The sequence below is a fragment of the Bos grunniens genome, chromosome 25 (genome assembly GCF_055505025.1).
Source record: "Bos grunniens cultivar Pamir isolate PY7600 chromosome 25, Bosgru_T2T1.0, whole genome shotgun sequence".
Lineage (NCBI taxonomy): Eukaryota > Metazoa > Chordata > Mammalia > Artiodactyla > Bovidae > Bos > Bos grunniens.
In genome coordinates, this window is record NC_141189.1 from 4,412,399 (window position 1) to 4,439,634 (window position 27,236).

Genomic DNA, 27,236 nt, shown 5'->3' on the forward strand with positions numbered 1-27,236 from the left:
TATTTTTGTCTTCCATTTTAACAGAGGAGGAAACTGAGACACAGAGAAATGAGTAATTGGAGAAGATCACTTGGCTGGCAGGTGGCAGAGCTGGGATTTGAGTCCGGCAGGCTATCCGCAAAGCCAGCCTTCCCGCCCACTTCTCTGTCTGGGGAAGGAGGGGAAGGGCCCCGTCCCCAACCCTGGCCCCTCTGGTAAGCCCCTGAGTCACGAACTCCTCGCTCTGCACCCGCCTCCCCGACCAGGAACATCGACACCCTCATCGTCGATGTCTACCCGGTGCTCGACACTCCGGCCAAGCAGGTCCTCTGGCAGTTCATCTACCAGCTGCTAACCTACGAGGAGCAGGAACTCTGCCAGGAGAAGATCGCCTGCTTCCTGGGCTACACGGCCATGACCGGTGAGCAGCCCCGCCCCCTGGCCCGCCCACCAGGAGAAGAGCCGGACGCCTGTTCTCACCCGGGAGGCTTTACAGCCGGCCTGGCGCCTCCCACTCGCGGAGGCACCCCTGTGCTCTTTAGGTAGCATCTTCCAAGTGGCCCAGTGGTGAAGAATCTACCTGCCAAAGCAGGAAACACAAAGAGACACAGGTTCGATTTCTGGGTCGGGAAGATGCCCTGGAGAAGGAAATGGCAACCCACTCCAGTATCCTTGCCTGGAGAACCCCATGGACAGAGGAGCCTGGCGGGCTACAGTCCATGGGGTCGCAGAGAGTCAGACTCGACTGTAGATACATGCCCAACACTCCCAGGCTGGCCCCTTGCTTGGCTCCACAGATGCACTTTCCCACCTTGATTCCTAAAGCAGGATAACCTTAGACTTTTTTTTTAAATATTTATTTGGCTGTGTTGGGTCTTCCCTGCCGCACGTGGGATTTTTGGTTGTGGCATGTGAACTCTTAGTTACGGCACGTAGAATCTAGTTCCCTGACCAGGGATTGAATCCAGGGTCCCTGCTTTGGGAGCACAGAGTCTTAGCCACTCAACCACCAGGGAAGTCCCACCTTAGACTTCAAACACCGCATCTGACGCCGGGGGTCTCCGGTTTCTCACCCACATGTGAAGGTGACCACAGTGGCTGTGCTTTGCACCCCAGGGAGGGTGGCACAGATGAAGGAGTCCATGTGGACACTGTTTACAGACCTGGATTGTGAGCACACGGCCCGCTCACCCTGCCTGGTGGGCTCTGAAGACCGCAGACTCCCATGAGAGCCTGTGGGTCCCTGTGCAGCCTCTGACCCTTCATGCCATTCCACTGCTGTGAGTCCACCTGCCCACACACACCTCAGCACGTGGGCTGCGGGCATCCAAAGGGGGCCGAACTTGGGTACCTGCTCTGGACCGCCTGCACATCCCCTATGTGCTCCCCCTGGGCGCCCATTGACCCTCGTCCTGGGGACCCATGAGTGGGGGTTGAGGGGAGAGGGTTTGAACTCAGATGCAGACTGGGCAGCAGACATCCCTCCCGCAATTCTGCCCTGACCTAGAGTCTTTCATGTCACCCCTGCGGGCAGCGGCGTCAGATGTGGAGACCTTGGAATCACGGGGTCCTAGGCTCTCATCATGAGAAAGGACCTGCTGGGTAGGGGGCTGTGACCCCCTCCACACAGCCTCCATCTTCAGGCCGGTGCTACCTGGGGCACCTCCTGTGCTGGGCACCCCGCTTCCCATCCCAGGGCTCCCCCTGAAAGCAGGGCCGGGCTTGCGGGTGGTGCCCTCACCCTCCCTGTGTTCGGAGGCTCCTTGTCCGGCTGAGAGGACAAGGAGCCCGTCTCTCCATTGGTCCCACAGCAGAGCCCGAGCCCGAGCCAGAGCCAGAGCTGGAGCCTGAGCCGGCACCCGAGCCCCAGACGCGGAGCTCCCTGAGGGCCTCCTCCATGTGCCGCCGCAGCCTCCGCTCCCAGGGCCTGGAGGCTGGCCTTGGCTGTGGTGAGGCCCGGACCAACAGTCCGCAAGCCAGGGTGGCGGGGCGGGGGGTGGGGTGTGGGGCCAGGGCTCGGTTTTCCCATCTGCAAAATGGGCTTGGCGAGATGAGACATCCCCGAATGGGCTGAGCGGGTGCTTCCTCCCCCCGGGTCTGCAGGGCTTGGTGGTTCTTTCTCCAGGGCCTGGGCTGGGGTCTAACCCTTAGAGCTCAGAGGCAGTCACTAGACCCCCCGCCCCGTGGTGGACTCGGCCCTCCTGATTCCCCCGGCAGGCCCTAGCGACTGTCCGGAGATGCCTCTTCCTCCCATCCCAGGCGAGCGTCAGGCAGGTGACGGCACATCCCTCCCTGAGACGCCCAACCCCAAGATGGTGAGACCTTCTCTCCACCCTGCTCCTGGTGTCAGTGGGGAGCTGGGAATGGGTGGCCCATGGAGGTGGGGCAGACCCTGGCCTCCCAGACCACCCAGGCCTGCCTCTGAGGCCGTGTGTGGGGGAAGACGAGGGCCGACTAGACTCACCCGCACCTCACCTCTCCCGGAAGATGTCAGCCGTCTACGCGGAGCTCGAGTCCCGCCTGAGCAGCAGCTTCAAAGGGAAGATGGGGACCAGCTCTCGAGCCCGCGCCTCCCCACCACTGCCCAGCGCAGCAGGCCCAGCAGGTAGGGGCTTTCCAGCCCTGGCTCCCGAGGGCCGCTCCTGCCTCCTGGCCAGCTGGCTGGGTGTTGCCCCCACCCCCAGGCATACCCCTCTGGAGCCCCTTTTTCCTTTGTGGCCGTGGGACTGAATCCTGGGGAACCCTGTCAGCCTACGTGGCTAGGGGCCATCAAGATCCACCTTGTCCTGGCCCCCCTCCTGAGTCCCCTCTCTGATCCTCACCCCCACTGTGGATCTGGAAAAGTGGAGGGCTGCTCCCAAGGGGTGGGGTCCTCAGTGAGCATGTGGCCGTTGCATAGACTAGATAGGGTGCGTTGCTCTGTGAATGGCTCAGCTGCGAAGATGGCTGCTCGCACAACGGTTTCTCTGCATTTCCGAAGGCAGGACCCCTGGGTAATACTTCTGTGAGCCAAAGACTTGCTGGTTATGGGAGGTACCCCGAGACTTTGGTCTGGACACCCCCTCGCCCTCGCCTTGTGTTCAGTGGGTTCCGGGTGGGACCCTGGGATCCTCTCCAGGATGAGCAGGGTCTGCCTGTCCTGGGCCCACCAGCACGCCCTCCATCCACTCTGGCCTCCGATCACCCTCAGGGAAGACCTGGAGAGGCAGAGTTACCAGAGTCTTCCTGCGCTGTGTCCAGAGAGGGAAAGAAAGGTGCCCAGGGGCACAGAGCCCACCAGCTCTGGCACCCTCCCCCTAGCCTGCGCTGGAACTGAGGCACTGACCCAAGAGGGATCCTCATGGCCCACCCCCCACTGCAGGGCCCAGGACCCGGTCCAGCATCTCATGGCCCAGCGAGCAGCTCCTGCCCTCCCCCTGCTACTACCCGCTGTGCTCAGAGGGCCTGGCCTCCCCCAGCAGCTCTGAGTCCCACCCCTACGCCAGCCTGGACAGCAGCCGGGCACCTTCCCCTCAGCCGGGCCCCGGGCCTGTCTGCGCTGAGAGCCCCCCCAGCCCGGACCCCAGCCGCCGCCCCTCCAGCCGCCGGAAGCTCTTCGCCTTCTCCCGCCCTGTGCGAAGCCGGGACACAGACCGCTTCCTGGATGCGCTGAGTGAGCAGCTGGGCCCCCGGGTCACCATCGTGGAGGATTTCCTGAGCCCTGAGAATGACTACGAGGAGGTGAGCACACAGGCATGTGTGTTGGGAGGAGGCGGGCAGGGGGCCTGTAAGGGGACTGGGGTCCCGGGGCTCCTGCCAGAGGCCTGCTGCCCCAAAGGCTGTGCCCCAGGCTCTCCCTCCCTGTCTCCCAGGACACCCCGCTCCCCAGCTGGAGCTATCCCACCCTTGGCTCAAGCTTCAACACCCCCCTAGCCAAGGCCACCCCATGTACCGGGTCTCAGGTTCCCTAGCCAGCTCAGGCTGTCCCACTCACAACCTCAGGCTGACCCCCCGGACGACCCCATCCAGCCCCTGGGCCATGCCTCCGCTGCCCCGGGCCTTCCGGTCCTCCGTACCTCGGCCCCTGCCGCAGTCTCCCTCGGGGCCCCGCCTGGCCCTCCCTTCACCTAGCTGTCTCCCCAGATGAGCTTCCACGACGACCAGGGCAGCTTCATCACCAACGAGAGGAGCAGCGCCAGCGAGTGCATCAGCAGCAGCGAGGAAGGCAGCTCCCTGACCTACTCCTCCCTCTCCGACCACATCCCCCCGCCCCCCCTTAGTCCCCCACCCCCGCCACCCCTGCCCTTCCACGACCCCAAACCCAGCAGCTCCCGCACCCCAGATGGGCCCCGGGGCCCCACTCCAGCACTGCCCAAGCCCCTCGCCCAGCTTGGCCACCCGGTGCCCCCACCGCCCCCGCCGCCCCTGCCCCCGCCTGTCCCCTGTGCACCCCCCATGCTGCCCCGGGGCCTGGGCCACCGCCGCAGTGAGACCAGCCACATGAGCGTCAAGCGCCTGCGGTGGGAGCAGGTGGAGAACTCAGAAGGCACCATCTGGGGACAGGTAGGTGACCTGGGGACCCGGAGCATGCTGCACCAGGGGAGGCAGTCTGGGCAGCAGCGGTGAAGACAAGGTCCACCTCTGGGGTGTTTCCAACATCAGCTGACCACCCCCGGGCCCTCCCCATCCTCGGCAGACAACAGACGAGAGCTCGGTCCAGGGACACGCTCACCTTCAGTGGTCAACACAGGCGCCGAAGCCCGGTCAGTGTCCCTGAGCCGGTGACGTGCTGGGGACACCCAGAAAAGGCACCGCTCTCACCCTTGAAGCCTATCACTCGAGATCTGAATGGTCCCCTTAGGCTCTTGGAGCTGAGAGAAGGGCAGCTGGTTAGAGTCACAGACGTTTGAGCAGTCTGACAGCCTGCGTGCGCAGTGTGTTCATGGGAGCCGGGACCAGAGGATTCTGAGAAGGGCAGCTGGTCCAAAGCCCTGCGCAGCAGCCTCTCCCCTTCCACTTTTTGCAGTTTCTTTTTGGCTGTGCTGGGTCTTCATTGCTGCGCGGGCTTTTCTCTAGTTTCAGAGAACAGGGGCTACCCTGCAGTTGCAGTCCACGGGCTTCTCATCTCAGTGGCTTCTCTTGGGGCGGAGCACAAGCTCTAGGGTGTCCTGGCTTCGGTCGTTGCAGCAGATGGGCTCAGCAGTTGCGGCTTCCGTGTTCCAGAGCACAGGCTCAGTAGCTGTGGCGAATGGGCTTCGTTGCTCTACAGCATGTGCAGCCATGTCTCCTGCATTGGCAGGTGGATTCTTTACCCCTGAGCCACCAGGGGAGCCCCCACCCCTTCACTCTGATGCTCGAGTTTCCTCCCAAACAGCACTGCCAATATTTACTTGATCACCTTCACCAATGGGGAGCTCACTATCTGATGAGACATCCCTTTCCTCACTGGACAGTTTTCACCAACCATCCTTGCCTTGCTCTGGAATTTTTGTCTCACCAGGATTCCCATGCCCTGCTTTCTGTCCCGCCCTTTGAAATCAGGCAGAGCAGGTATATTTTCTTATCCACAGGTCATCCAGCCCGTTGGATGAGCAAGGTCCACCCCATCCCTGTTCTTTGGGTCACCGCCCTAGAATGTGGTTCCTAGCCCCACAGTCTGTCAAAGGGCAGGCCCCAAATGGAACTCCCAGAGGGGCTTCACAAGTTCAGAGGAGAAAACATGGCCCTCATCTCCTCTGACCTGGACATCACACTCCTCATTTGGCCGAGGAACCCTCCAGTTTCGGGGACTGCCCCACCTCAGTACTCTTTCCCGCCATCATCCTCCATGCAGTCCCGTCCTTTTCCTAGGACGCCAAGTAACGTGTCCTTACTGCAGCCACTCTCCTTTGGAGCATGCTTGTCATTTTTTTTCCCACTGCCACCTCCTGAGTCCCCATTCCATCCTCCTGGGCCTCCTGCCTTCCCAGCCAAGTTGGCATCAGCCCACATCTCTAGGGAACCTTCTCATGTTACTAATAAGGATGGTCAGCAGGACAAAGTCACGAACAGGGACCTCCTGGTCCCCTGGAGGCTCCCACCAGCCTCAGATGGGCCTTGCAGCCTTGCTCTGCAGAGTGATGCTCCCACTGGTTTACTGCAGTAGACACAGACGGGTCAGGCATCTGGCCAAGCCCCTACAGCCCTGGGCCTTCTAGATTGTCAGCTCTCATCCGGATCAGTCATCACAGCCACCCAGCCGGTTCCTAACCTCTGGCACTTCCCTGCTTCCTTTTCCCCACCTTCGGGGACCCAGGGCAGCTCTGGTGAACTCACTGCCAGCAAAGGACACCTCAGAGCAGACCCGGACCCGTTGGCCACCTTCTTAAGCCTCCTTGGGTGGCTCCAGCCCCTTTACAACCCCTGTACCCCCTGCTCCAGTGCAACTTGCTGGCTTCTGCATGGAGAGTGTTCCAGGTCTGAGTGTTGTTGACCACAAGAGGAGCCGGCTCACCGCCCGATGATAACTTAGATGATTTATCAATGGCTTCTCCTGCAGTCTCCTCCCGTCCCATCCCCAGGTTCATGCCAGGGCTTGGTGGAGGCTCTCCCTCCGGGAGCGCCCAGGGCTGCCCTCAGAGGATGGGGGGCGGTGGGGGACCGCAGTCCAGCTCCCAGTGCTATTGCTCACTCTGAACCTCCCCCTCCCTCGCAGCTCGGGGAGGACTCTGACTACGATAAGCTGAGCGACATGGTGAAATACCTCGACCTGGAGCTCCACTTTGGCACCCAGAAAGCTGCCAGTGAGTGGCCCCAGGGGCCAAGGGGAGCCCCGACTCCGGGTTCTGCGGCAGCCCACCTTCTGTGGGGGTCCCAGGGCTTAGAGTCCCTGAGGTCTGAACAAACTGCCCTTTAATTCCTGGGTCCCTGAATTATTTAATGTCTCAGAGCCTCAGTTTCCCCACTTCAGTACTGGAGATGGTAATAACTGGCATTTATCGCATGCTTACCAAATGCCACACACCCTTGTTTCTACATTAATCGTGTTACAATTGTGTAAAGGTGGGGGCTGTGATTACCCCAACTTCCTGATGAGGAAGCACGGAGAGGCCAGGTAATTTGTTCAAAGTCAGAATCAGGTAGTCAGATACCCTGTCCAGCCTCTCTCTCTCCCCTAACCCGCCTCTGCGTGTCTCCCTGTCGTTGGGATACTGTGTGAGTGGAGACTGGTCCTGGGATGGAAGAGAGAGACTGTTGTCCTTCCAGGCAGCATCTACAGTCACCAGGTGGCCCGTTCTCCTTATGGGGCCGGCTAAGGCCCAAGGGCCCGGGGAGAGAGGACGGGGGAGGGACATACACACACCACCCACACTAGATGTGCAAGGCTGGACTCCAGAGTCCATGAGTGAGGAGAGTGTGGACACCTGGAGCTGATTCAGTCAACTCCATGGTCGGAGACCTCGGGACTGAGGGGTGTGGCCACACCCTTCCTGGGCCCTCTCCCAGTAGCCTCAGCCTAGCGTCCCCTCCCTAAACCATCAGTTTCCCTTCCAGAGCCGGTGCCCGGGCCTGAGCCCTTCAGGAAGAAGGAGGTGGTGGAGATCCTGTCCCACAAGAAGGCCTACAACACCTGTGAGGGGCTGCGGCGGCCCAGGGGGTGGGGTGGGGCGCAGGACACGACCCCTTGGGGCCACAGGGCCTCTGATTCACCCCAGTGGGTAGTAGAGATCGGGCCGTGGGGGCCCCCAGCACCTGCCACCGGGCTCTGTGAAGGCTCCCTCCCAGGTTCGGTGCCGGCCTTGGCTCCGCCCCCATCCTGTGATCTGCTCCCAGTTCTGGCCCTGCCTCCAGCCGCAATCCTTTGCTCGCCCCTTTAAGACCCTCGCTAGTTCCCTGGCCCCAGCTCCACGGTTCAGTTCAGTTCAGTTGCTCAGTCGTGTCCCACTCTTTGCGACCCCATGGACTGCAGCAAGCCAGGCCTCCCTGTCCATCACCAACTCCCAGAGCTTGCTCAAACTCATGTCCATCGAGTCAGTGATGCCATCCAACCATCTCATCCTCAGTCGTCCCCTTCTCTTCCCGCCTTCAATCCCGCTCAGCATCAGGGTCTTTTCTAATGAGTCAGTTCTTCGCATCAAGTGGCCAAAGTATTGGAGTTTCAGTGTCAGCATCAGTCCTTGCAGTGAATATTCAGGACTGATTTCCTTTAGGATGGATTGGTTGTATCTCCTTGCAGCTCCACAGGCCCTACTCAATCTAGGTCTGTCCCCTGGAGAACCCTTCTTTCTAAGGGTAGCAGGACGGATCCTCTGGGCCTCTGGGCCAGCTCCTGTCCCGCCCCCGACCACGCCCAGCAGCCCCGGCCCCTCCCCGTTCACCCCGCGGCCCCGCCCACAGCCATCCTGCTGGCACACTTGAAGCTGAGCCCGGCGGAGCTGCGGCAAGTGCTCATGAGCATGGAGCCCCGGCGCCTGGAGCCCGCGCATCTTGCGCAACTGCTGCTCTTCGCGCCCGACGCCGACGAGGAGCAGCGCTACCAGGCCTACCGCGAGGCGCCCGGCCGCCTCAGCGAGCCCGACCAGTTCGTCCTGCAGGTGCTGCGGCCGGGCCACCCGCCCGGGGCCAGGGGCGGCCGCCCTGAGGCCTCGGCCTCCTCTATCGCGGCTCTGTCTTTTTGTGCGTGCGTCCCGCTCCCCTCCTGGCCCCACGCTCACACCTCTCCGAGTCTTACACCTTTAACGGCCAGCTCTCACTCGGGGTCCAGGGGAGATGGGATGAGGGTGCTCCCTAGAGGTCGTGCTTATTTTCCTAAGGGGATGCCAGGCCGCGCGCTGACGCCAGGCCGCGCGCAACCCCGCCAGGTTGCCCCGGGGCGGGGTTTCCCGGCGGCATGGATTAATGCTGGCCGTGCCTTTCTGATAGATGCTGTCGGTTCCCGAATATAAGACCCGCCTGCGCAGCCTCCACTTCCAGGCCACCCTCCAGGAGAAGACAGAGGAGATCCGGGGCAGCCTGGAGTGCTTGCGCCAGGCCTCCCTCGAGCTCAAGAACAGCCGGAAGCTTGCTAAGATCCTGGAGGTCAGGGCCACCCCCTCTCAGATCAGTCTGCCTGCCCCTCTGGCCCCTGGGGCTTCCAGCTTGGAGGCCCATCCCCAGAGGGGCCAGGGAGTGGGGGAGGACCTGCTCTCTTGTTCTCTCCCCAGTTTGTGTTGGCCATGGGCAACTATCTCAACGATGGACAGCCTCAAACCAACAAGACCACGGGCTTCAAGATCAACTTCCTGACGGAGGTGAGGGGGCCGGTCAGGCAGTCATCCATCTGTTTGCTCTAGCACTGAGGCTCCCAGGCAGGAAGAGCTGGCTACCTGAAGCCAGAATGTAGCAGAAGCTAAGGTTGGGGCTTGAAAGGGTGGGGAGGCAAGGTGGCTTCTCCAGGCCTTGGAGAGACAGAGTGGTGGGAGAGGAAGGGACAGGGGAGAAGGCTCCAGGAGGAAAGGGAGAGTCTCACCTGGTGGATTCTGTGCCCTCAACACCAGAACCACTGTCAGGCCAGTCCTACCCCAGAAAGATCTAGAACCAGAAAAAGGACAACTCAAATATCCAGCCTTCTCCCTGTGTGTCTGGGACTTTCCACCACAACACCTTTTGTTGCTTTTTTAAGAGAGGAAGGACAAGTGCATATAGATATGAACGGTTTAGGGTGTCTGAGGCTCAGCTGGGCCACAGATGGTTCCAGAAAAGCACAAAGCAGAAAAACCATGAATGATGCTCCCATTTTCGCTGGGGTTAAAAAATCTTGGGCTCCATCTGCTAACAAGAACAAACTCACAAGGACCAAAAAGACCTAGGAGTCTCCCCTAGCTGGGGATGGGAAGGACTGGTTCCTGGGTGGGGCGCGGGGAGAGGGTCTCAAAGATCTGGGCCAGGGGACAAGCTCGCGACATCCCAACAGATAAGAGCTTCAGAGTAAGGACTACTAGCCATCTGTTTACAAGCTTCAGAGTTGGCGAGTGTCAGGGGTGGGGAACTGATGCCACAGGCCAGGAAGCAGGGCTGAGCCCCTGTGATCAGGAGTCAGATGTGGTCCTGGAGGAGGACGTGTGTTGGGGTCACTTGCAGCTGAACTCCACCAAGACGGTGGACGGGAAGTCCACCTTCCTGCACATCCTCGCCAAATCGCTGAGCCAGCACTTCCCTGAACTCCTGGGCTTTGCTCAGGACCTGCCCACCGTGCCCCTGGCTGCCAAAGGTAAGCCAGGTGGGCGGGTGGGGAGGCAGAGCCCCCACAGTCCTGGGCTGGCCTCCTGGGCAGCCCCTATGAGGCTCTACCGCCTGGCCTACAGTGAACCAACGGGCCCTGACCAACGACTTGGCTGACCTCCATGGCACCATCAGTGAGATCCAGGCCGCATGCCAGAGCATGTCCCCCTCCAGTGAGGACAAGTTTGCCGTGGTCATGGCGGTATCCTGTTCCAGGGCCACAGTGGACTCAGGGGTGGGGTAGGGGTCAGGGAGAGCTGACCATCACTCCAGCGACCACTGCAGACACCATGTCCTGTCGGAGAGTCTGGGCAGAGGCTGCCGTGGGTGCAGGGGTTCTAGAAGAGGGTCCATCTTAGGTCATTTAGAATCTAAGCACTTATGCTGAGGCTGTGTGTAACTGAGAAGGAGCTCTTCTGATTGGCCTAAAGCCACTCCCTTGCCCATCTGTTCTTGGCAGGGGGTGGTGGGCAGCACAGCCCAGACTGCAGTCACAAGATACAAGGAGAGGTTTGTCATGTCTGACTAGCCAAAGGCGGTCAGGAGAGGAAATGTAGTAACAAATGCTATAGATTTTTTAAAAAAGGACAGAGAGGGAGAACAGGCTCAGGAGTGGTAAGAGGCCGGCCTCCATGGGTGGTTGGGGAAGAAGGTGGTAGCCTCTGGGCAGAGCCAGGAGAGCAGAGAGAGCTGCCCCACAGAGAGGGGAGCAAGTGAACGGCCTGAGGCTGGGCTGGGTGTGGCAGGTGTCAGGACAAGCCAGGAGCCTCTGACAGGGGCATGGTGCCCAGGAGAGCAAAGAGCCCCCGGGCAGTGAGGCTGCTGCTTGGGTCACTGCCGGAGTACCTGCCCCAGGAGCCCGGAGCCGTTTCCTTAACAGAGGCCGTCAGTCTTTCCTGGAGACGGCCCAGCCATTGCTGCGGGCGCTGGACGGGCTGCAGCGAGAGGCCATGGAGGAGCTGGGCAAAGCGCTGGCCTTCTTCGGGGAAGATTCCAAAGCCACCACCTCCGAGGCTTTCTTCGGCATCTTCGCGGAGTTCATGAGCAAGTTCGAGGTGAGCCCCGGTGGGAGGCTCTGGGAGAGGGCAGGGCCCGAGGTCAAAGGAAGGGGGATCCTGTGTGAAGCCGGAGGTGGGAAAGGGGCCCTGGTGAAGGACACGCCCCCACCTGGGCGGGGCCATAGGTGTCCGCCCGGGCCGTGGCGCGGGGCGCGGGGACCGCTGACCTAGCCCCTCCCCACGTGCTCCTCCGTCCCCAGCGAGCGCTTGGCGACCTGCAGGCAGCCGAGGGCCCGCGCAGCTCGGGGATGGTTTCGCCCCTGGCCTGGTGACGGCGGCGGCCCGCGCGCGGAGACGGACGCCCGAGGCTGCGCCCGAGAGGGTCGCTCGGACGCCGCCCCGCGTGGCCCCGAGCGGTCCGGGTGCGGAATGGGGCCCAGCCACCCGCGCGTCTCCAGCTACCTCAGCCGTCCAGCTCCAGCCGCCCGCGAAGGTGCGGGGACCCCTTCTCAGGGCCGAGCTGGGGCGCCAAGAGTTGAGGGCGCGGGGCCGGAGCCTGCGCGCCGACTCCCCGGTACGGGTGAATCACCCGCCGACTTCCCGTGCTTCCTTGTTCCCCTCACCCCCGTCCTGCCCGTCCCCGCCCCGCTCTCGGCCCTCAGGACATCGGGGTCCGGGGAGGTGGGGACACCGAGGGCGGTGTCCGCGCACTAGGGCAGCCACTTGGCCTGACGGTGCCCGGCCCCAAGCACGGACGTCTGAACCTTTCCTGAGCCTGCTCGGATCGCGCCCAGGAGACTTTCTCACCGAGCACAGAGCCCGCAGACCTCGGACTTTGGAGGCGGAGGCAGATGCCGTTGAACAAGCCACATCTGGGGCTACTTGGAAGAAGGCTGGTGCCGGCTGGAAGGGGAACCCCAAGTGCATCCCCGGGGCGGGGGCGGCGTGGGGGAGGGGAGTGAGCGCCTAGGATCCGCCTCGGAAGCCGAAAGAGGCTGGAGTCCACTGCAGCCCAGAACCGAGGCAGGCATGCTGGAGAGCAGCTGGGCAGAGATACAGGCAAGGATTCAGAAGATCCTTTATGGTAGATTGCAGAATTGAGGTATTATCCCACCGAGAAACTGAAATCCAGTTTAGAAGTGGTCACTTGGAAGTGGGGAGACTGGGAGCAGGATGGGGACGTTAAGTAGGGGCTGAGAGAACAGAAAGGTGTTTAGGTGATGGATAAACAGGACTTGGTGGCCGGTTGCCAGGCTTCTGTCCTGGGTGGGTGGTGGTGATGTTCCCTAGAACAGGTCGCGTTCAGGCAGTAACCCCATCTGAGACAGCTCTGGGGTCCCAGAGTCTGTTTCACACGTGTATCTTGGGATGCAGCGGGGAGTTACCTGGATGCTGGGAGCAGGGCAGGTGCTGGGGGCACCGTTTTCCTTTCTTGGTTCCATCCTTTCCATTCTCCGGTTGACAAGCCCTGGGTTGGCAGCTTCCAGCTACCTCTTGCCCCGACTTTCTTCCAGAGAAGCCTGGAATGGGCTTTGGAGCCCACTCTTTGGGCTGTTCTTTCTCCCACCGTGACTGAGTAGCTGGTGTTGCCCCTGGACAGCGTTGGGGACCCATTCAGTTCTTCCCAGTCTCCCACCAGCCCCGTCTTTGAGACCACGTATGTTCTTTCTTCGTTTCCCACTCACAGACACTGTATAGAAATGTCTAAACCAAGCTGTGTGATTCAGGTGGGGGATATGCACCCAGAGGTGGCTCGTGGAGGGCATTTCTCCCCAGCAGCTCAAGCTGGATAAGTTTCGTAAGTTCCCAAAGCCTTTGAGAAAGGCTTTGAGAAAGGTGTCGGAAGGTCCATTAAAATCCACGTGTGAGGTCTGTAGAGACTAGAGATTGCACCGGCTATGAACAGACATGACCCTCCAGGCCCTGTATGGCATTTTTCCTGCAAACTAGAAACCTCTCCAGGTATATCCAGCCCCATGCCAGGGGACCCAGGTTGACAAGCCAATCTCTAGCTGGGTTTTCTCCCCACAGTGCTTTGTATGTGCATGCTCAGTTGCTCAGTCGTGTCTGACTCTTTGCCCATGGACTGTAGCCCACCAGGCTCCTCTGTCCATGGAATTTTCCAGGCAAAAATATGGGAGTGGGTTGCTATTCCCTTCTCCAGGGGATCTTCCCAACCCAGGGATCGAACCTAGATCTCCTGCATTGCAGGCAGATTCTTTACTGTCTGAGCCACCAGAGAAACCTATAATGCCTTGTAGCTGTTACTTATTTCCCACACAATGCTGTGTAACAAACTGTCCCAAAACTCAGTGACTTAAAACAGCAGCCACTACCACTCTTGAGTCCATGGGTCACCTGGGCAGTTCTAATCTGAGCTGGGCTCAGTGGACTCACTCATGTCTCTGCAGTCATCTGTGGAATCTGGGTCAGTGGTCAGCTTTGCTAGTCACACAGGGCTCTTTCCACGTCTGGGGCCTTGGCTGGGACCATTGAGATGGCTTCATGTGGTCCCTTATCCTCCAGCCAAATAGCCAGGACAGTTCACACGGTAAAGCAAGGGTCCAAGAGAACAAGCGGAGGCAGAGAAAAGCCCTGAAAGCCCAACCTCAGAACTCACACCATCCCTTCTGTCACATTCTGTTGTCAAAGCAAGTGATGAGTCTAGCCCAGATTCTAGGGGAGGGGAAATAGACTCCCCTTTTGATGAGAGGGGGTGGGTGGGTGAAAGTCGCTCAGTCGTGTCCTACTCTTTGCGACCCCATGGACTGTATAATCCATGGAATTCTCCAGGCCAGAATACTGGAGTGGGTAGCCTTTCCCATCTCCAGGGGATCTCCCCAACCCAGGGATCGAACCCAGGTCTCCCTCATTGCGGGCAGATCTTTACCAACTGAGCCACCTGGGAAGCCCCTCTTGATGAGAGATGCTGCAAAACCACAAGGCAGAGGGTGTGGGCTCAGGGTCAGGTGGTCAGAGGCACTGTCGCCATCAGTCTGCTGTGTCCATCCACGGCCAGGCGTCCTGGAGAACCTCCCAGCCTCCTTGTGATCCTCAGAGGGCCCTGTCCTCCCTGGACCCAGCAGAGCTCTGCTCACCCTCCTTGTGTGTCCTGCAAGCACCACGCTTTTCCTTCTGTCTCACCTAGTCACCCTCGAGTCACCGGACCCCTCTCCAGATGCTCTCAGTCTGGGGGCAATGGCGATCTGTGCCTGCCTGGCAGCCAGTGTCCCTTCTCCTGGGGGAAGCTCCCTATTTCTCTTTTGGGAAATTATCCCTCCTCTGCCTCCAGGCCTTGGAATGTTGCTGAGTGGATAAGACTGGTTCGTGGGACTCTGGCCAGGCGGCTGAGAGTCAATTCAAGACTCAAGTTAGAAGTGTTTGGAAAGGAAGCCCCTTTCTTCTGGATGTATCATTGGGTGTGTAGAGGGTGCGATCCTGGAAGGAGCTGCCAGGACCACCACGTGGAAGGCACCTGCCTGGGTGTAAACCAGTACGGAAGAAAAGGAGAGAAGACCACTCCGGCCTTCTCCTTGCCCCTGAGTCCAACTGTGCCTGAAGCAGACATCCTGACTTTCCAGTTTCCAAGCTGACAAATTGGCCCCCTCCCACCTTTTGTAAATTTTAAAAAATTTCTTTTAGTTTTTTGGCTTAGGCTGGTTTGAATGGGTTTCTGTCACTTGCAACACAAAGAGGGTGAACCAATCAACAGATGGTTACAGATGTTCAGTGTTTTAACCTCAGTGCGTTCTCTTCATTCACAAATGCATTCGCCAGTACAGTCTGACTGCCTCCCACAGGCCGGCGCGATGCTGCGTGCAGATGTCGGCCTCTCTGGTTTCCCAGGGTCATATTTCACGGCGATTCTTCACCTGAGTCAGCACAAAGCCCTGTATGTGAGCCAATTTGTGTGCCATACCCACTCCCGGCCCCCATTCCTCACCAAATGACGAAGTATAACAAGCAGGAATGGATTTCCTAAATAATACTACAGAATAGCGTGGCCCAATCACACGCCACCTTCTCTAATAACGTCTGTTAACGGTTACTAGGTAGCGGGCTCCGTGGTTCTACATATATCACTTTACGTTCCCAATGACCCTCTGAGGTGGGTTTTGTTATCTTCTTTTTACAAATAAAACATCTGAAACTTAGGAAGGTTATGTGACTTGCTGGATGGAAAGTCAAGTCTGTCTAAATCCCAAGCCCATCCTCTGAGCGGAAACCACTTGTTTGTCGTGCTTATGTGATTTTGCAAAACGTCTATGAGTGTTCCAGGGGCCACTGATGCTGGCAACTTCAACAGAAAGACAGCCCTGCCTCTTTTTGTAGCCCATTCTGTTCCTCTCGGCTCAGGCTACCACAGCAAAATACCTTAGGCTGAGTGGCTTGAATGAATGCATGTGTGCGTGTTCAGCTGTGTCCAACTCTTTTCTATCCCATGGACTATAGCCCCCAGGCTCCTCTGTCCATGGGATTCTCCAGGCAAGAATACTGAAATGGATTGTCATTTCCTTCTCCAGGGAACTTTCCGATCCAGGAATCAAGCCTGTATCTCCTGCAGACATTTATCCTCTCCCAGCCCTGGAGGCTGGAAGTCCAAGATCAATGTCTCGGAAGGCTGGGTTTCTCCCGAGCCTGCTCTCCTTGGCTTGTAGGTAGCTGCTCCTCAGTGTCCTCACATGCCCTTTGCCCCGGGCATTGCTGGTGTCTCTTCTTGTAGTGACACCAGTCCCACTGGATTAGAGTTCCATCCTTATGATTCCTTTAAGCTTAGATACTGGGTTGGCCAAAAAGTTTGTACAGGTTTTTCTGTACACTATTATGGAAAAACACCAACAAACTTACTGGCCAACCCAATACCTCCTTAAAGAACTTATGTCCAAATGCAGTCACCTTCTGAGGTGTTGGGGGCTAGGACTTCCACACCAGCATTTGGGGAGGGAGACACAGTTCAGCCCATGTCACCTCCTTATCAGGTGCCATGGATCTAACAGTGCTGGTTCCAAGGAAGCCACGGAGATCCGAGCTCAGCGGATGCTCCAGAGAGAAAGGATTTGGGCGAGCAGCTTATCTCCCTTTCTCCTCCATCTGCACACTTCTGTGTCCCTGCCCTCACCTTCATCCCATACCGTCCGGGCCTTGCTCTCAACTCCAATCTGTTGCTAATTCTTTGTGCCATATCCCCACCTCCCCAAGCTCCCAGGGGTTCCAACACACCCGTGACCACAAAGCGTTTTCCACTGGCTCTTTCCTCTTCACCAATAAACACCCCTCTACCTGCAGCCCTCAAAGAAGAGTCTAGAGCCCAGTGGCTCGGGTCCCCTCACTCCCTCTTTTAGACCAAATCTTGGAGTTATTGAAGCGTTTTATCTACACTTGCCACCTCTGCATCCTCGCCGTCCACTCACCACTCAGCACCAGGCAGCCTGGCTTTCTCTGCCATCATCCGCTGCAGCTGCCGTCACCCTGACCAGGAAACCACAGGAAGTGCTCGTTATCCCTATCTTCACTGACCTTTGTTTAAGCAGCACCCAGCACTGTTTGCCCTCCCTTGGCAAATTCTCACACACCCAGGCTTCAGCTAGCAGATGTCTGTTCAATGATAACCCATTCGTCAGCCTGACTTGCCATCAGCCCGGCTGCTTCTGGCCTTTGCCTCCAGCAAGGGTTCGATAATCGCCCATTAAATTAAATCGAAATAACATCAAGGTGGGGGCGACCAAGCTGTTCAGGAAAACCGACTTGCTCCTTTCTGTGAAACATTTTGGCCACATGGATGCAAAGCTCTAAGGCCAAAGTTTGCAGAGGGAAGATCCACAGAGGCTGGACGAGGAATGCAGCCTGCGGAGGAGCAAGGAAACAGCCCACGGCCGAGGGTGACAGGTGACTGACGAGGAGGAGCAGGCAGGGGCCACAGGGAGAGCAGATGTGTGCTGTCTGCCCACGTGGGGTGGGGGGACCCCACGCCCTCCAGCCAGTGGACTTCTGTTTGGGAAGGCAGGACTTGCATTACCTGGTCTTCAGACTTTCTCAAAGGAAAATAGAAATCCAGATTGATTATTTCAAATGTCCTATGATGGCAACCAACTCAAAACTTTAAGGGAGATGATCAGTTATGAGCCGAAGAAACCATTTCTGTGAGCTAGGTGGAGCCCAGCTGTGAGTTTGCAGCCCCTGAAATTAAGCATCTGGTCACTTGACTCAGACTACCCTGGAGTGGAGGGGAGTGCTTCCTCAAAAGGGACTTGATTCATTAGTAAATGTTAGCAAGGGAGGTGTTTGAGGCTAGTTGGCAGTTCTGGCTTCTGGATGGAAAAGTGCTGATCATTTTGAAGATGCCCTTTGTTTTAGGAAATTCACCCAGATTATGGACCATTTGGTCACAGGACCCTTGGGTCAGGAAGATCCCCCAGAGAAGGCAATGGCAACCCACTCCAGTACTCTTGCCTGGAAAAGCCCATGGATGGAGGAGCCTGGTGGGCCGCAGTCTATAATGGTCGCAGAGTTGGACATGACTGAGCACGCATGCGTACAAAGGCAGGACCCACGCAGCGTTTGCTGGCAGAGGCATGGGGACCGGGATGTCACCATGAAGCTAAGTGCTATGACACAGACCATTGGCTTAAGGGTCTATTTGATTGTACAAGTTAGCAAAATCTTTATCTTGATTGTGCTCTAAGAGGTAGTGAAGATATCTTAAAGAGATTTTAACTGAGTCCTGACGTCCCCAGCATTGAATAAAAGCACTGGTTGTGTGTTCTTGGACCTTGCAAAGTTAGTGGGGAGGTTTCCACAGAAGGAAATGGCTGACCCAATGTCCAGCACCTAGGAGCTAGAAAGCCTGGGAAGTAAAGAAGGGGAGAGTCCTCTGGGGTGGAGCTGGGGGTCTCCCCCACTAGCAGGAAGTACGCTGGACCCTGAGGAAGAGGCCCCAAAGTGGAATTATAGCTTCAACCTGGAAGCCCTGCCCTCCTGCTCTGCGCTTTGGGCAGACACCATCAGGGGACCGTACTTGTGTGGGCAGGACTTGTATGTGCATGTTCTATGGAGTGATTCAGAGAATGCGAATAGGGCAGAAGTGATGGCTCTGAGCGTAAAAGCTGGGCCCAGGTGTCAGATTTCCAGGACATGACCACATCCTTCAGGGATCCCCCAGAAGCTCCTTAAGGAGGGGAACCCCAAGAGAAAGACTGGATTTCCTGCCAATGTAAGCCATTTCATCTGTTTTACCATTTCTAAGCGTCTGTTATCAGCCGTTGAATCTGCTTCATAAGAAAGTTATCCTTAGATCATCAAGGGTCTTTAAGCAATCATTCATCCTGACTGGTAAAGGCATTTGGTGGTGCTAGTGGTAAAGAATATGTCTGCCAAAGCAGCAGCCTCAAGACATGCGGGTTTGATCCCTGGGTGAAGAACCCCTGAGTAGGAAATGGCAACCCACTCCAGTCTTCTTGCCTGGAAAAAGTCCATGGGCAGAGGAGCCTGGCAGGCTACAGCCCATGAGACTGCAAAGAGTGGGACATGATTGAGCACTTGTCAACAGCAGCATTCTCTTCAAATAACTTTATAGTATTCAAGAGTTCAGTTCAGTCGCTCAGTCGTGTCCGACTCTTTGTGACCCCATGAACTGCAGCATTCCAGGCCTCCCTGTCCATCATCAACTCCCGGAGTCTACCCAAATCCATGGCCATTGAGTCAGTGATGCCATCCAACCATCTCATCCTCTGTCATCCCCTTCTCCTCCTGCCTTCAATCTTTCCCAGCATCAGGGTCTTTTCAAATGAGTCAGCTCTTCGCATCAGGTGGCCAAAGTATTGGAGTTCCAGTTTCAGAATCAGTCCTACCAATGAACATCCAGGACTGATCTCCTTTAGGATAGACTGGTTGGATCTCCTGGCAGTCCAAGGGACTCTCAGGAGTCTTCTCCACAGTTCAAAAGCATCAATTCTTTGGCGCTCAGCTTTCTTTATAGTTCAACTCTCACATCCATACATGACCACTGGAAAAACTATAGCCTTGACTAGACGGACCTTTGTTGACAAAGTAAAATCTCTGCTTTTTAATGTGCTGTCTAGGTTGGTCATAACTTTCCTTCCAAGGAGTAAGTGTCTTTTAATTTCATGGCTGCAGTCACCATCTGCAGTGATTTTGGAGCCCAGAAAAATAAACTCAGCCACTGTGTCCACTGTTTCCCCATCTATTTGCCACGAAGTGATGGGACCGGATGCCATGTGTATCTGCATATGTGTGCGTATCCACACACAGTCTTTCCATGGGCTCAGATACATAATATGCAGAAATAAACCTCATATCTGACCTCATACCCATTCAGAAATGCATGTTTCCACCACAAACTTACATGCAAAAGGAAGAAGAGGGGAATTCCCCCGACGTCTAGTGGTTAGGACTTCTCCTTCCAATGCAGGGGGTATGGGTTAGATCTCTGGTTGCAGAGCTAAGATCCCACATGCCTCCAGGCCAAAAACAAACAAACAAACAAACAAACAAACCATAAAGCAGAAGCAATATTGTAACAAATTCAATAAAGAATTTAAGATGGTCCACATCAAAAAATCTTAAGAAACAAGAAGAGAAAAAGAAGTACAATTTCATGTCATTCTATTACACAGCAAACTGAAATGTGTACAGAAGGTGTGGACAATGCTTACTTAGGACTGAAAGTCTATCTCAGAAGGTCAAGAAAAGAGTGAAAAGAAACTGCAAATCTCTTAGGTATGACTCTGTCAATATGATCCAACATTCCATGATTTTTTAGCAAAAAAAAAAAAGCTCACAAAGTCTACTCTGTACTGATAAAAATACACACAGAACTCTACCCAAAACGGATGGAGAGATGGAAAGAAGACAGCATTTTCAAAGCATCTGGGTACTTTCAGTGTTTAACTTCGTATTGCTCTGATAGAATGTCATTTTATGCATTTATCTCTAAGAATGATAAGTGGTCGTGTGCTCTGAATCTTTTTCGCTTACAGAAGAAAAAATAAGAATAAGTGACAGGACCCCAGCCATTGCCGAGACACACAAGTGTGTGCTGTATGTAAATGTTTACACCATCTGGCAACTTCTCACTATACGAATCATTTGGTTTTACAGTGATCTGGTTGCCAGTAAGTGGCCCCCAATATTGAGTAGTCTCAGACTTTTGCACTTACCAGTCAGTGGACATATTTGAAATACAAAATATTTGCAGTTTTGGTAACTTACACATTAGTTACCCAAACCATTTAAGAGTCCCCCCAAATATCAACAAATCAGCAGATGTACACCAGTATCAAGAATATAGACCCATTTCTCATTTGCTCAAGAAATTCATTGCAAAAAGAAATTCATCGCAAAATCTCAATTAGCTTTTTCTTATACCAAGTGATATTTCTGAAAAATGCTGTGTAAATGGACACTAATAGTGAACACTAATAATAATGCTGGTTCAGGAGCCAAATTACTGAGTCGTAAGGGATCACCAGTGTGGGAGACATTGTTTGTCAGTTTCTTTTAGTGCCTTGGAAAACTCCGTCCTGCCCTGCTGTCCCCTCGCTGCGGGGTTTCTGCCTAATGATGGGCTGGCTGCTGGCTTCTTGCGCTTTCCTGGGACTCCCAAAGCCTCCGCCCTGCAGAATTCTGGTCTTCACATCCTCTGAGCCGTCAGTCTGTCTTGCTTCTCTAGTCTTCCTTCTGGGATCCTTTTCATTCTTCCTCAAGTCCTTTTTTTTTTGTTTTGTAGTGAGGATCTGTCGGTGGTAAATACTTTCAGTTTCGCACCTGAGCATGCCTTTGTAATCAGTTCTTGAAGGACAGTTTTAGCGGGTGTACCATTGTAGGTTGACAGTTGTATTTTCTCATCCGTTTGAAGGTTATTACACTGGCTTCTGACTTCCAGTTTTGATACGGAGAAGTCAGCAGCGAGTCTACTTATCATTCTGTGGCAAAAGGTAGGTATACTTGTTTCCTAGAACTGCATTCCCAAACTGCCACCAACCGGGTGGCTTAAAATAACAGGAGTGTGCTCTCTCGACGTTTGAAAGACCAGAAGTCCAAACTCAAGTCAGGAGGGTTTCCTCCCTTCTAGCCTCTGATGGTTACCAGATCACCAGTAATCCTTGGCATTCCCTGGCTCGTAGATGCCCCACAGCATCCTCCACCATCACATACCGTCTTCCCTGCCTGTCAGTGTCTTCACATGAGAGTGTGTGTGTGTGTGTGTGTGTGTGTGTACGCCTGCATCTCCATGTTTTCTTATAAGTCACTGGATTAGGACCCATCCTACTCCAATATGACCTCACCTTAACTAATTATATCTGCAAAGACCCTATTTCCAAATGACCTCACACTCTGAGGTTCCAGGTGGACAGGAATTGGCGGTGGAGGAGGGGGTATTATTTGACCCAGAGCAGTAGCTTATGTGACCACCACAACTGTGTCAGAGACACAGACAAATCTCTGTGCTTGATTTCAGAGCCTTCTCATTGTTCTTGACATTCTTCTGTGTCTAGAAAGGTATTTCATTCTCTTTATATTTATCTTTAAAATTTAAAAATGTTTATACAGTTTTAATACTGATTTTTTTTGTTTTGTTTTTAGCCATAATGCATGGCATGTGGGATCTTAGTTCCCCAACCAGGGATTGAACCCATGCTGCCTGCATTTGAAACATGGCCTGTTAACCACTAGACCGCCAGGGAAGCTCTTATACAATTTTTAAAGGTTACGTTCCATGTATAGTTATTACGAAATATTGGCTATATTCCCTGTGTTGTTCAATACATCTCTGAGCCTGTCTTACACCCAATTGTTTTTACGTCCCACTCCTGCACCCCTATATTGTCGCTCCCCGCCTCTCCTCACTGCTAACCCCCACTAGTTGGTTCTCTGTATCTGTGCATCTGCTCCTTTTTTGTTGTTATATTCACTAGTTTGCTGTATTTTTAGATTCTGCACATAACTGATATTATACAGTATTTGTCTTTATCTGTCTGACCTTTTTATTTTTTTTGGCTGCACTATGCCGCTTGCGGGAATCTTAGTCCCCACACCCGTGATTGAACCCGGGCCCTGACCGTTAAAGTGACAGGTCATAACGACTGGACCTCCAGGGAATTCCCTGTCTGACTTATTTCACTTAGCATAATGTCCCTGGTCAGGGAATTAAATCCCACATGCTATATGGCGTGGCAAAGCAAAAGCAAAAAATGTTTAAGTCCCATGGGATGATGACATTCAGAGAGTTAATGAGGAAGAAGAATAGTTATAATTTTTAATTATTTAAAAACAAGATGCAATTTTACATTTTAATATACAGAGAGAGTACATATGTTTTAAATGCCAGGACAAAAGACTCTCTAACAGGCTATTCACCATGAAGTGAATGAAGCTTAAGCTCCAGAGCCTGCCACTTGCACAGGTTACTTGGAAGGCCCTGGGAGGGGCTCTGACTAGGCATTTCCAGAATCCTGTGTTTTCACAAATTTTGCAGAAGTGAGATATTTGAACCACAATCAGTTAAGATGCCTGACTCCACTCCACGTCCTGCTCCCTCACAGTCTACCTGTTCAGGGAGAGGTCCCCGAGCTTTTCCGCACCCCGGCAAAGGGGAAGCTGAATGGAGGACACTTGCCACTTAGGTTTAGCCAGACACATTAGAGGACCCACAGTCCTGTCCACGTCCAGCCCCGTAATTGCTAGCTATCTCGGTGTCCGAAGGGTTCCCAGGCATGCCCGTACCATCTCACCTGGGGCAGGTGTGGGGTCAGAGATCAGATCAGATAAAGACCTGTCCCACAGCACCCCGCCCTGGAGGTGTCCCAGCTTGGGCCCCTTGGAGGCAGAGCCTGGGGTGCGAGAAGTTGACTAGGGATCGAGGCCTGGGAGAGGACGGAGAGAATACGTGAACGCTGACACAGGCCTGACACAGCCTCAGCCCAGCAGGTGGGACCTTCCGGAGGGGGAAATGTCCACTGGAGCGTCCTCTGTGAGCTGAGGGGCAGCCTCTTTACGCTCAGTGGCTGAGGATGGCTGCCCTGGGATGGGCAGGACCTCCGATGAAGCAGCTCCCAGTGGCTGAGTCAGACTGAAGTTACAGATGCCCCAGCCTGACCTCGCTCTACGTGGCTGACCATGCGCCCCATGGCGGAACGGGCGGCTCCTCCTCCAAGGGGATCCTGGCGTTTCACGGCCTGTGGTGATTAAACATGCATCTTTCTCCCCCTCCCCCCCACACCCACCCATATATTAGGGAGTTGTGGTCCTCCGGGATTCTGGTGGGCTTTGCTTCTCACTTTCATTAGAAGAAATTACAGTATTCCCTGGGGGCACAGGTTCCATCCGTGGTTGGGGAACTAAGCAAGCCACGCATTGTGGCCAAAAATAATTTTTTTTTAATCAAATAAATAAATGAAAACGGAAGTTAGCAGGATGAACTGTTGCCATGGCTGCAGGCAGCCTCCCATCTTGCCTCTCTTCCATTCTGGATTCCCCTTGCCTTTGGTTACTACCTCTGCTGGCTTTGGTGGCTGAGCTGGGGATAAGATCCAGACCGTCATCCCCCAGGCACATGCCCTTGTCAGGCTGGGGTTACCGTACCCATTAGTTTGTGGTCATAACTGTGCAAAGGACTCTCAGGAAGCTCTGCGTATTACTAGATCACCTGAATTTTATGGAGCAGCAGCTGACCTGCCTCCTCTTGGCATCGGGGTCAATTTCCCCATCAAAGTGGGACTCTTCTCCTTGCCAGGTGGTCCCTGCACACAAGAAGCCCAAAGTGCCCGCGCAGCAGCTGTGGCTCACCATCCCATTGGACTCTTTCGTGCCCCTTAGTAGACGTGTCCCCACTTTGGGGATCAGGACTGTAGCCCCGCAGAGCCCAGAGTTCCAGCAGCAGAAGTGATGGGTTGTCCCTTTCCAAGACCAGGTGATGGAAAGACCGTGGCTTCCGCCTTGAGCATCTCCTCTTACTTTCTCGCCTGTGTGCTCAAAGAGAACCCGGCTGCCGTGGTCTAGCTGCTGGAGGGTGAGGCCCATGTGGCAGAGGACAGATGTTTCCTGCCAACAGCCAGCGAGGGCCCAAGGCCTGCCAATGACCACATCATTGAGCTTGAAAGTTGATCGTCCCCAGTCATCCTCCACTCGGGCCTCAAGACCATCAAAGCCCTGGTCAATGCCTTGATAGCTGAGTCCCTGACCCAGAGACCCCCAGCTGAGCTGCAACCAGACTCCTGACCCACTGAGACTGAGAGAGAATGAATGCTCATTGTTTTCAGCTGCTAGGTTTGGAGATAATGTGTTACCCAGCAACAGACATAACACACGGGACCATTCCAGCTTCCACACCTTGGTGCCCAAGTCCACACACTCTTCCTCGTGAGGAACAGTGCCAGGCAGAGGGCTCTGGGCTTGCACTGTCCTGGCGGGTGGCGCCCCGGCTTGCCGAGCGCGAGCTGGCATGTCAGCTGTGCCTTCCACAGGCTGTGCCATCATGTCACCCCTAGCTGGCAGCTTCTGGGTGGTGTGGCGTGTAGTATTGCCAGCGGGTCATGGGCCCACTCCCCATCACCTCCTCTGCCGAGGAGTAGACCCTTCATCAGGCTATAGTATGACATGGGATCCCATGCTGGTAGATCAAGCACTCAGTCAGCTCTCAGCACGTGGTGTCAACAAAGCTCTGTGGGCAGGAAACGTGGGTGTAAGCTGCCTTGCTGCCGAGCGCGGGCTCTAGGTACACGGGCTCAGGAGTTGCAGCTTGTGGGCTTAGCTGCTCTTTCACCTGTGGGATCTTCCTAGACCAGGGATCAAACCCATATTCTCTGCATTGGCAGGCAGATTATTATTATTTTTTAAAATTGTTTTTGGCTGCACTGAGTGTGTGTTGCTGCTCGAGGGCTTTCTCTAGTTGCAGTGAGCAGGGCCTGCTCTTCACTGCGGTGCACGGGCTTCTCGTGCCATTCTGGTGGCTTCCACGGTCGTGCAGCACAGGCTCTAGGCAGGCAGGCTTCAGTAATTGCAGCACCTGGGCTCAGAAGTTGTGGTGCATCGACTAAGTTGCTCCACAGCACGTGGAATCTTCTGGGACCCGGGATCAAACCTTCGTCCCCTGGATTGGCAGGCAGATTCTTATCCATTGGACCACCAGGGACGTCTGGGAGCACCACGTTCTTGAATCTTCTCCATAACTGCCTGTGGATCAGGCCTCTTGGCCACCACACTAGCCTTGATGATTTGATCAGTCACGATGCTCATGGTGACCCCCTGACTTTTGGCCTCTCTTGCCGGACCCTACCATCCCTGTTGGTCTCTAACGACAGCTCCTCCTATCGTTAGCCTGGCCAGTGGAGGGGAGTCATCACTATGAGGGGCACTGGTGTCCCTCTGGCCGGGTTCTCAAAGCGCCATCCCTGGCCCAGCAGGATACTGACAGGCTCCACCGCAGACCCACTGAGTCAGGCGCTGGGGATGGGCCGGCCATCTGGGTCTCAGCAAGCCCTCTGCAGGCTTCAAACGCACGTCCAGGTTTGAGGACAACTGAATTCGGGACTCGATGAAGGGTGCGTCCTCTGGGCTCTCCTGCAGGACAAAATCCCATCCCACCGTGTGCCCTGATATTGCCCTAATGGTCCAGGAGCGAGCGACGAGAATGAAGACAGAACATGAAATCTGGTGCTGTGGGTCAGGGGACCTGCAGCCTCTACTGGGCTGCGGTGCAGAGTCCACTCTGAGTCCGGCTTTTATTCCTGATTGTAGCTACAAGAATTTCTTTAATCTTATCTTTTTCAAGACACTACACTGACATAGTCCAGATCTCCTTGTTTTCACCCCAGGCCGTCCCCTTCTGGGCTAGTCTCAGGAACAATCATCAAGTACACGGGTGGCCTTCATGCCTGACCCCCGACCCAGTATTTCAAGGTCCATGCTTTCATGACCCCAGTCATACTCCCTTCTGGGTCTGGTCTCGGGGTTTGTAACAAGGCTATTATTCTAAGAAAAACATAAAAGATAATAATTAACACAGTTCTTAACATATGCCGTTTTTCCAGGTGCTATTTCTGTGGAATTTCTCAAGGCTGTGAAAGTACATTATTAGGAATTCCCACTACACCCTGACACCCTAGCATTTTGACCTCATTCACCGAGAGCCATCATTTTCTCCAGGCTTCTGGAAGCCATCTTAATAGTTCACACCAACTGGGTGCATCGAAATTTTCCTTCAAGTTCAGCCCTGGGGCTGGAACTAGGAAGGTTCAGGCTTGAGTCCTGACTCCCTCTCCTTCTGCAGGGCGGGAGGACTTCCCTGTGGACAGTGAGGGAGGCCTATTGGCTTCCTAGCCTGCCTTTCGGAGAAGGCAGTGGCATCCTACTCCAGTACTGTTGCCTGGAAAATCCCATGGATGGAGGAGCCTGGTGGGCTGCAGTCCATGGGGTCGCTAGGAATCAGACACGACTGAGCGACTTCACTTTCACTTTTCACTTGCATGCATTGGAGAAGGAAATGGCAACCCACTCCAGTGTTCTTGCCTGGAGAATCCCAGGGACCGGGGAGCCTGGTGGGCTGCTGTTTATGGGGTCGCACAAAGTCCGACACGACTGAAGCAACTTAGCAACAGCAGCAGCCTGCCTTTAAGGGACTGTTGCTTGTCCTGAGTGTTTCATGAATGACACTTATGTTGAGCGTCAGTGCCACCTGGTAGCAGCCAGACCATTCTGTGGTCCTCGGGTCTACTATTTCCTGTATACGGTTCACTGACTGATACGTCCCGCACTCACTCTCATGTTCTCTCCCACGTTACCCCCTCCCAGTCCACCACCAGTGAGAGTTTTCATAATTTGATCACTACTTTCTGCCAAGGGGTGTCTGTGCTCCCCCAAATAATGGGGCCTCCAATGCCAGGTCTGCTGCGTGGGATCCAGGTCCAAAACCAAAACCAATCACCGGCTTTCTTGGACCCGCACTCCACTCTGCATCTGTGTTACATGCTCTGATATTTGCTGTCAAAAATGATACAGTACGATATAAAGACAAACAGTAAAATT

At 55.2% G+C, this 27,236-nt stretch overlaps 1 protein-coding gene across 3 annotated transcripts in view; it reads left to right on the forward strand.

The window, feature by feature from the left end:
- GRID2IP (Grid2 interacting protein) overlaps positions 1-15,349 on the forward strand; it is a 37,064-nt gene extending 21,715 nt beyond the window's left edge. For 2 of the 3 annotated variants that reach the window (XM_086373848.1, XM_086373850.1), the window contains 15 exons: positions 246-400; positions 1,791-1,928; positions 2,197-2,294; positions 2,467-2,584; positions 3,341-3,699; positions 4,102-4,521; positions 6,653-6,740; positions 7,492-7,569; positions 8,335-8,531; positions 8,860-9,015; positions 9,141-9,227; positions 10,057-10,186; positions 10,281-10,399; positions 11,088-11,252; positions 11,456-15,349. In XM_086373848.1, the coding sequence (XP_086229974.1) occupies positions 246-400; positions 1,791-1,928; positions 2,197-2,294; positions 2,467-2,584; positions 3,341-3,699; positions 4,102-4,521; positions 6,653-6,740; positions 7,492-7,569; positions 8,335-8,531; positions 8,860-9,015; positions 9,141-9,227; positions 10,057-10,186; positions 10,281-10,399; positions 11,088-11,252; positions 11,456-11,527 (2,380 nt within the window). In that variant the 3' untranslated portion in view covers positions 11,528-15,349. The remainder of the gene's footprint in view (positions 1-245; positions 401-1,790; positions 1,929-2,196; positions 2,295-2,466; positions 2,585-3,340; positions 3,700-4,101; positions 4,522-6,652; positions 6,741-7,491; positions 7,570-8,334; positions 8,532-8,859; positions 9,016-9,140; positions 9,228-10,056; positions 10,187-10,280; positions 10,400-11,087; positions 11,253-11,455) is intronic. The other variant, XM_086373849.1, reaches the window with a different exon arrangement.
- The last annotated feature ends 11,887 nt before the right edge of the window (positions 15,350-27,236 follow it).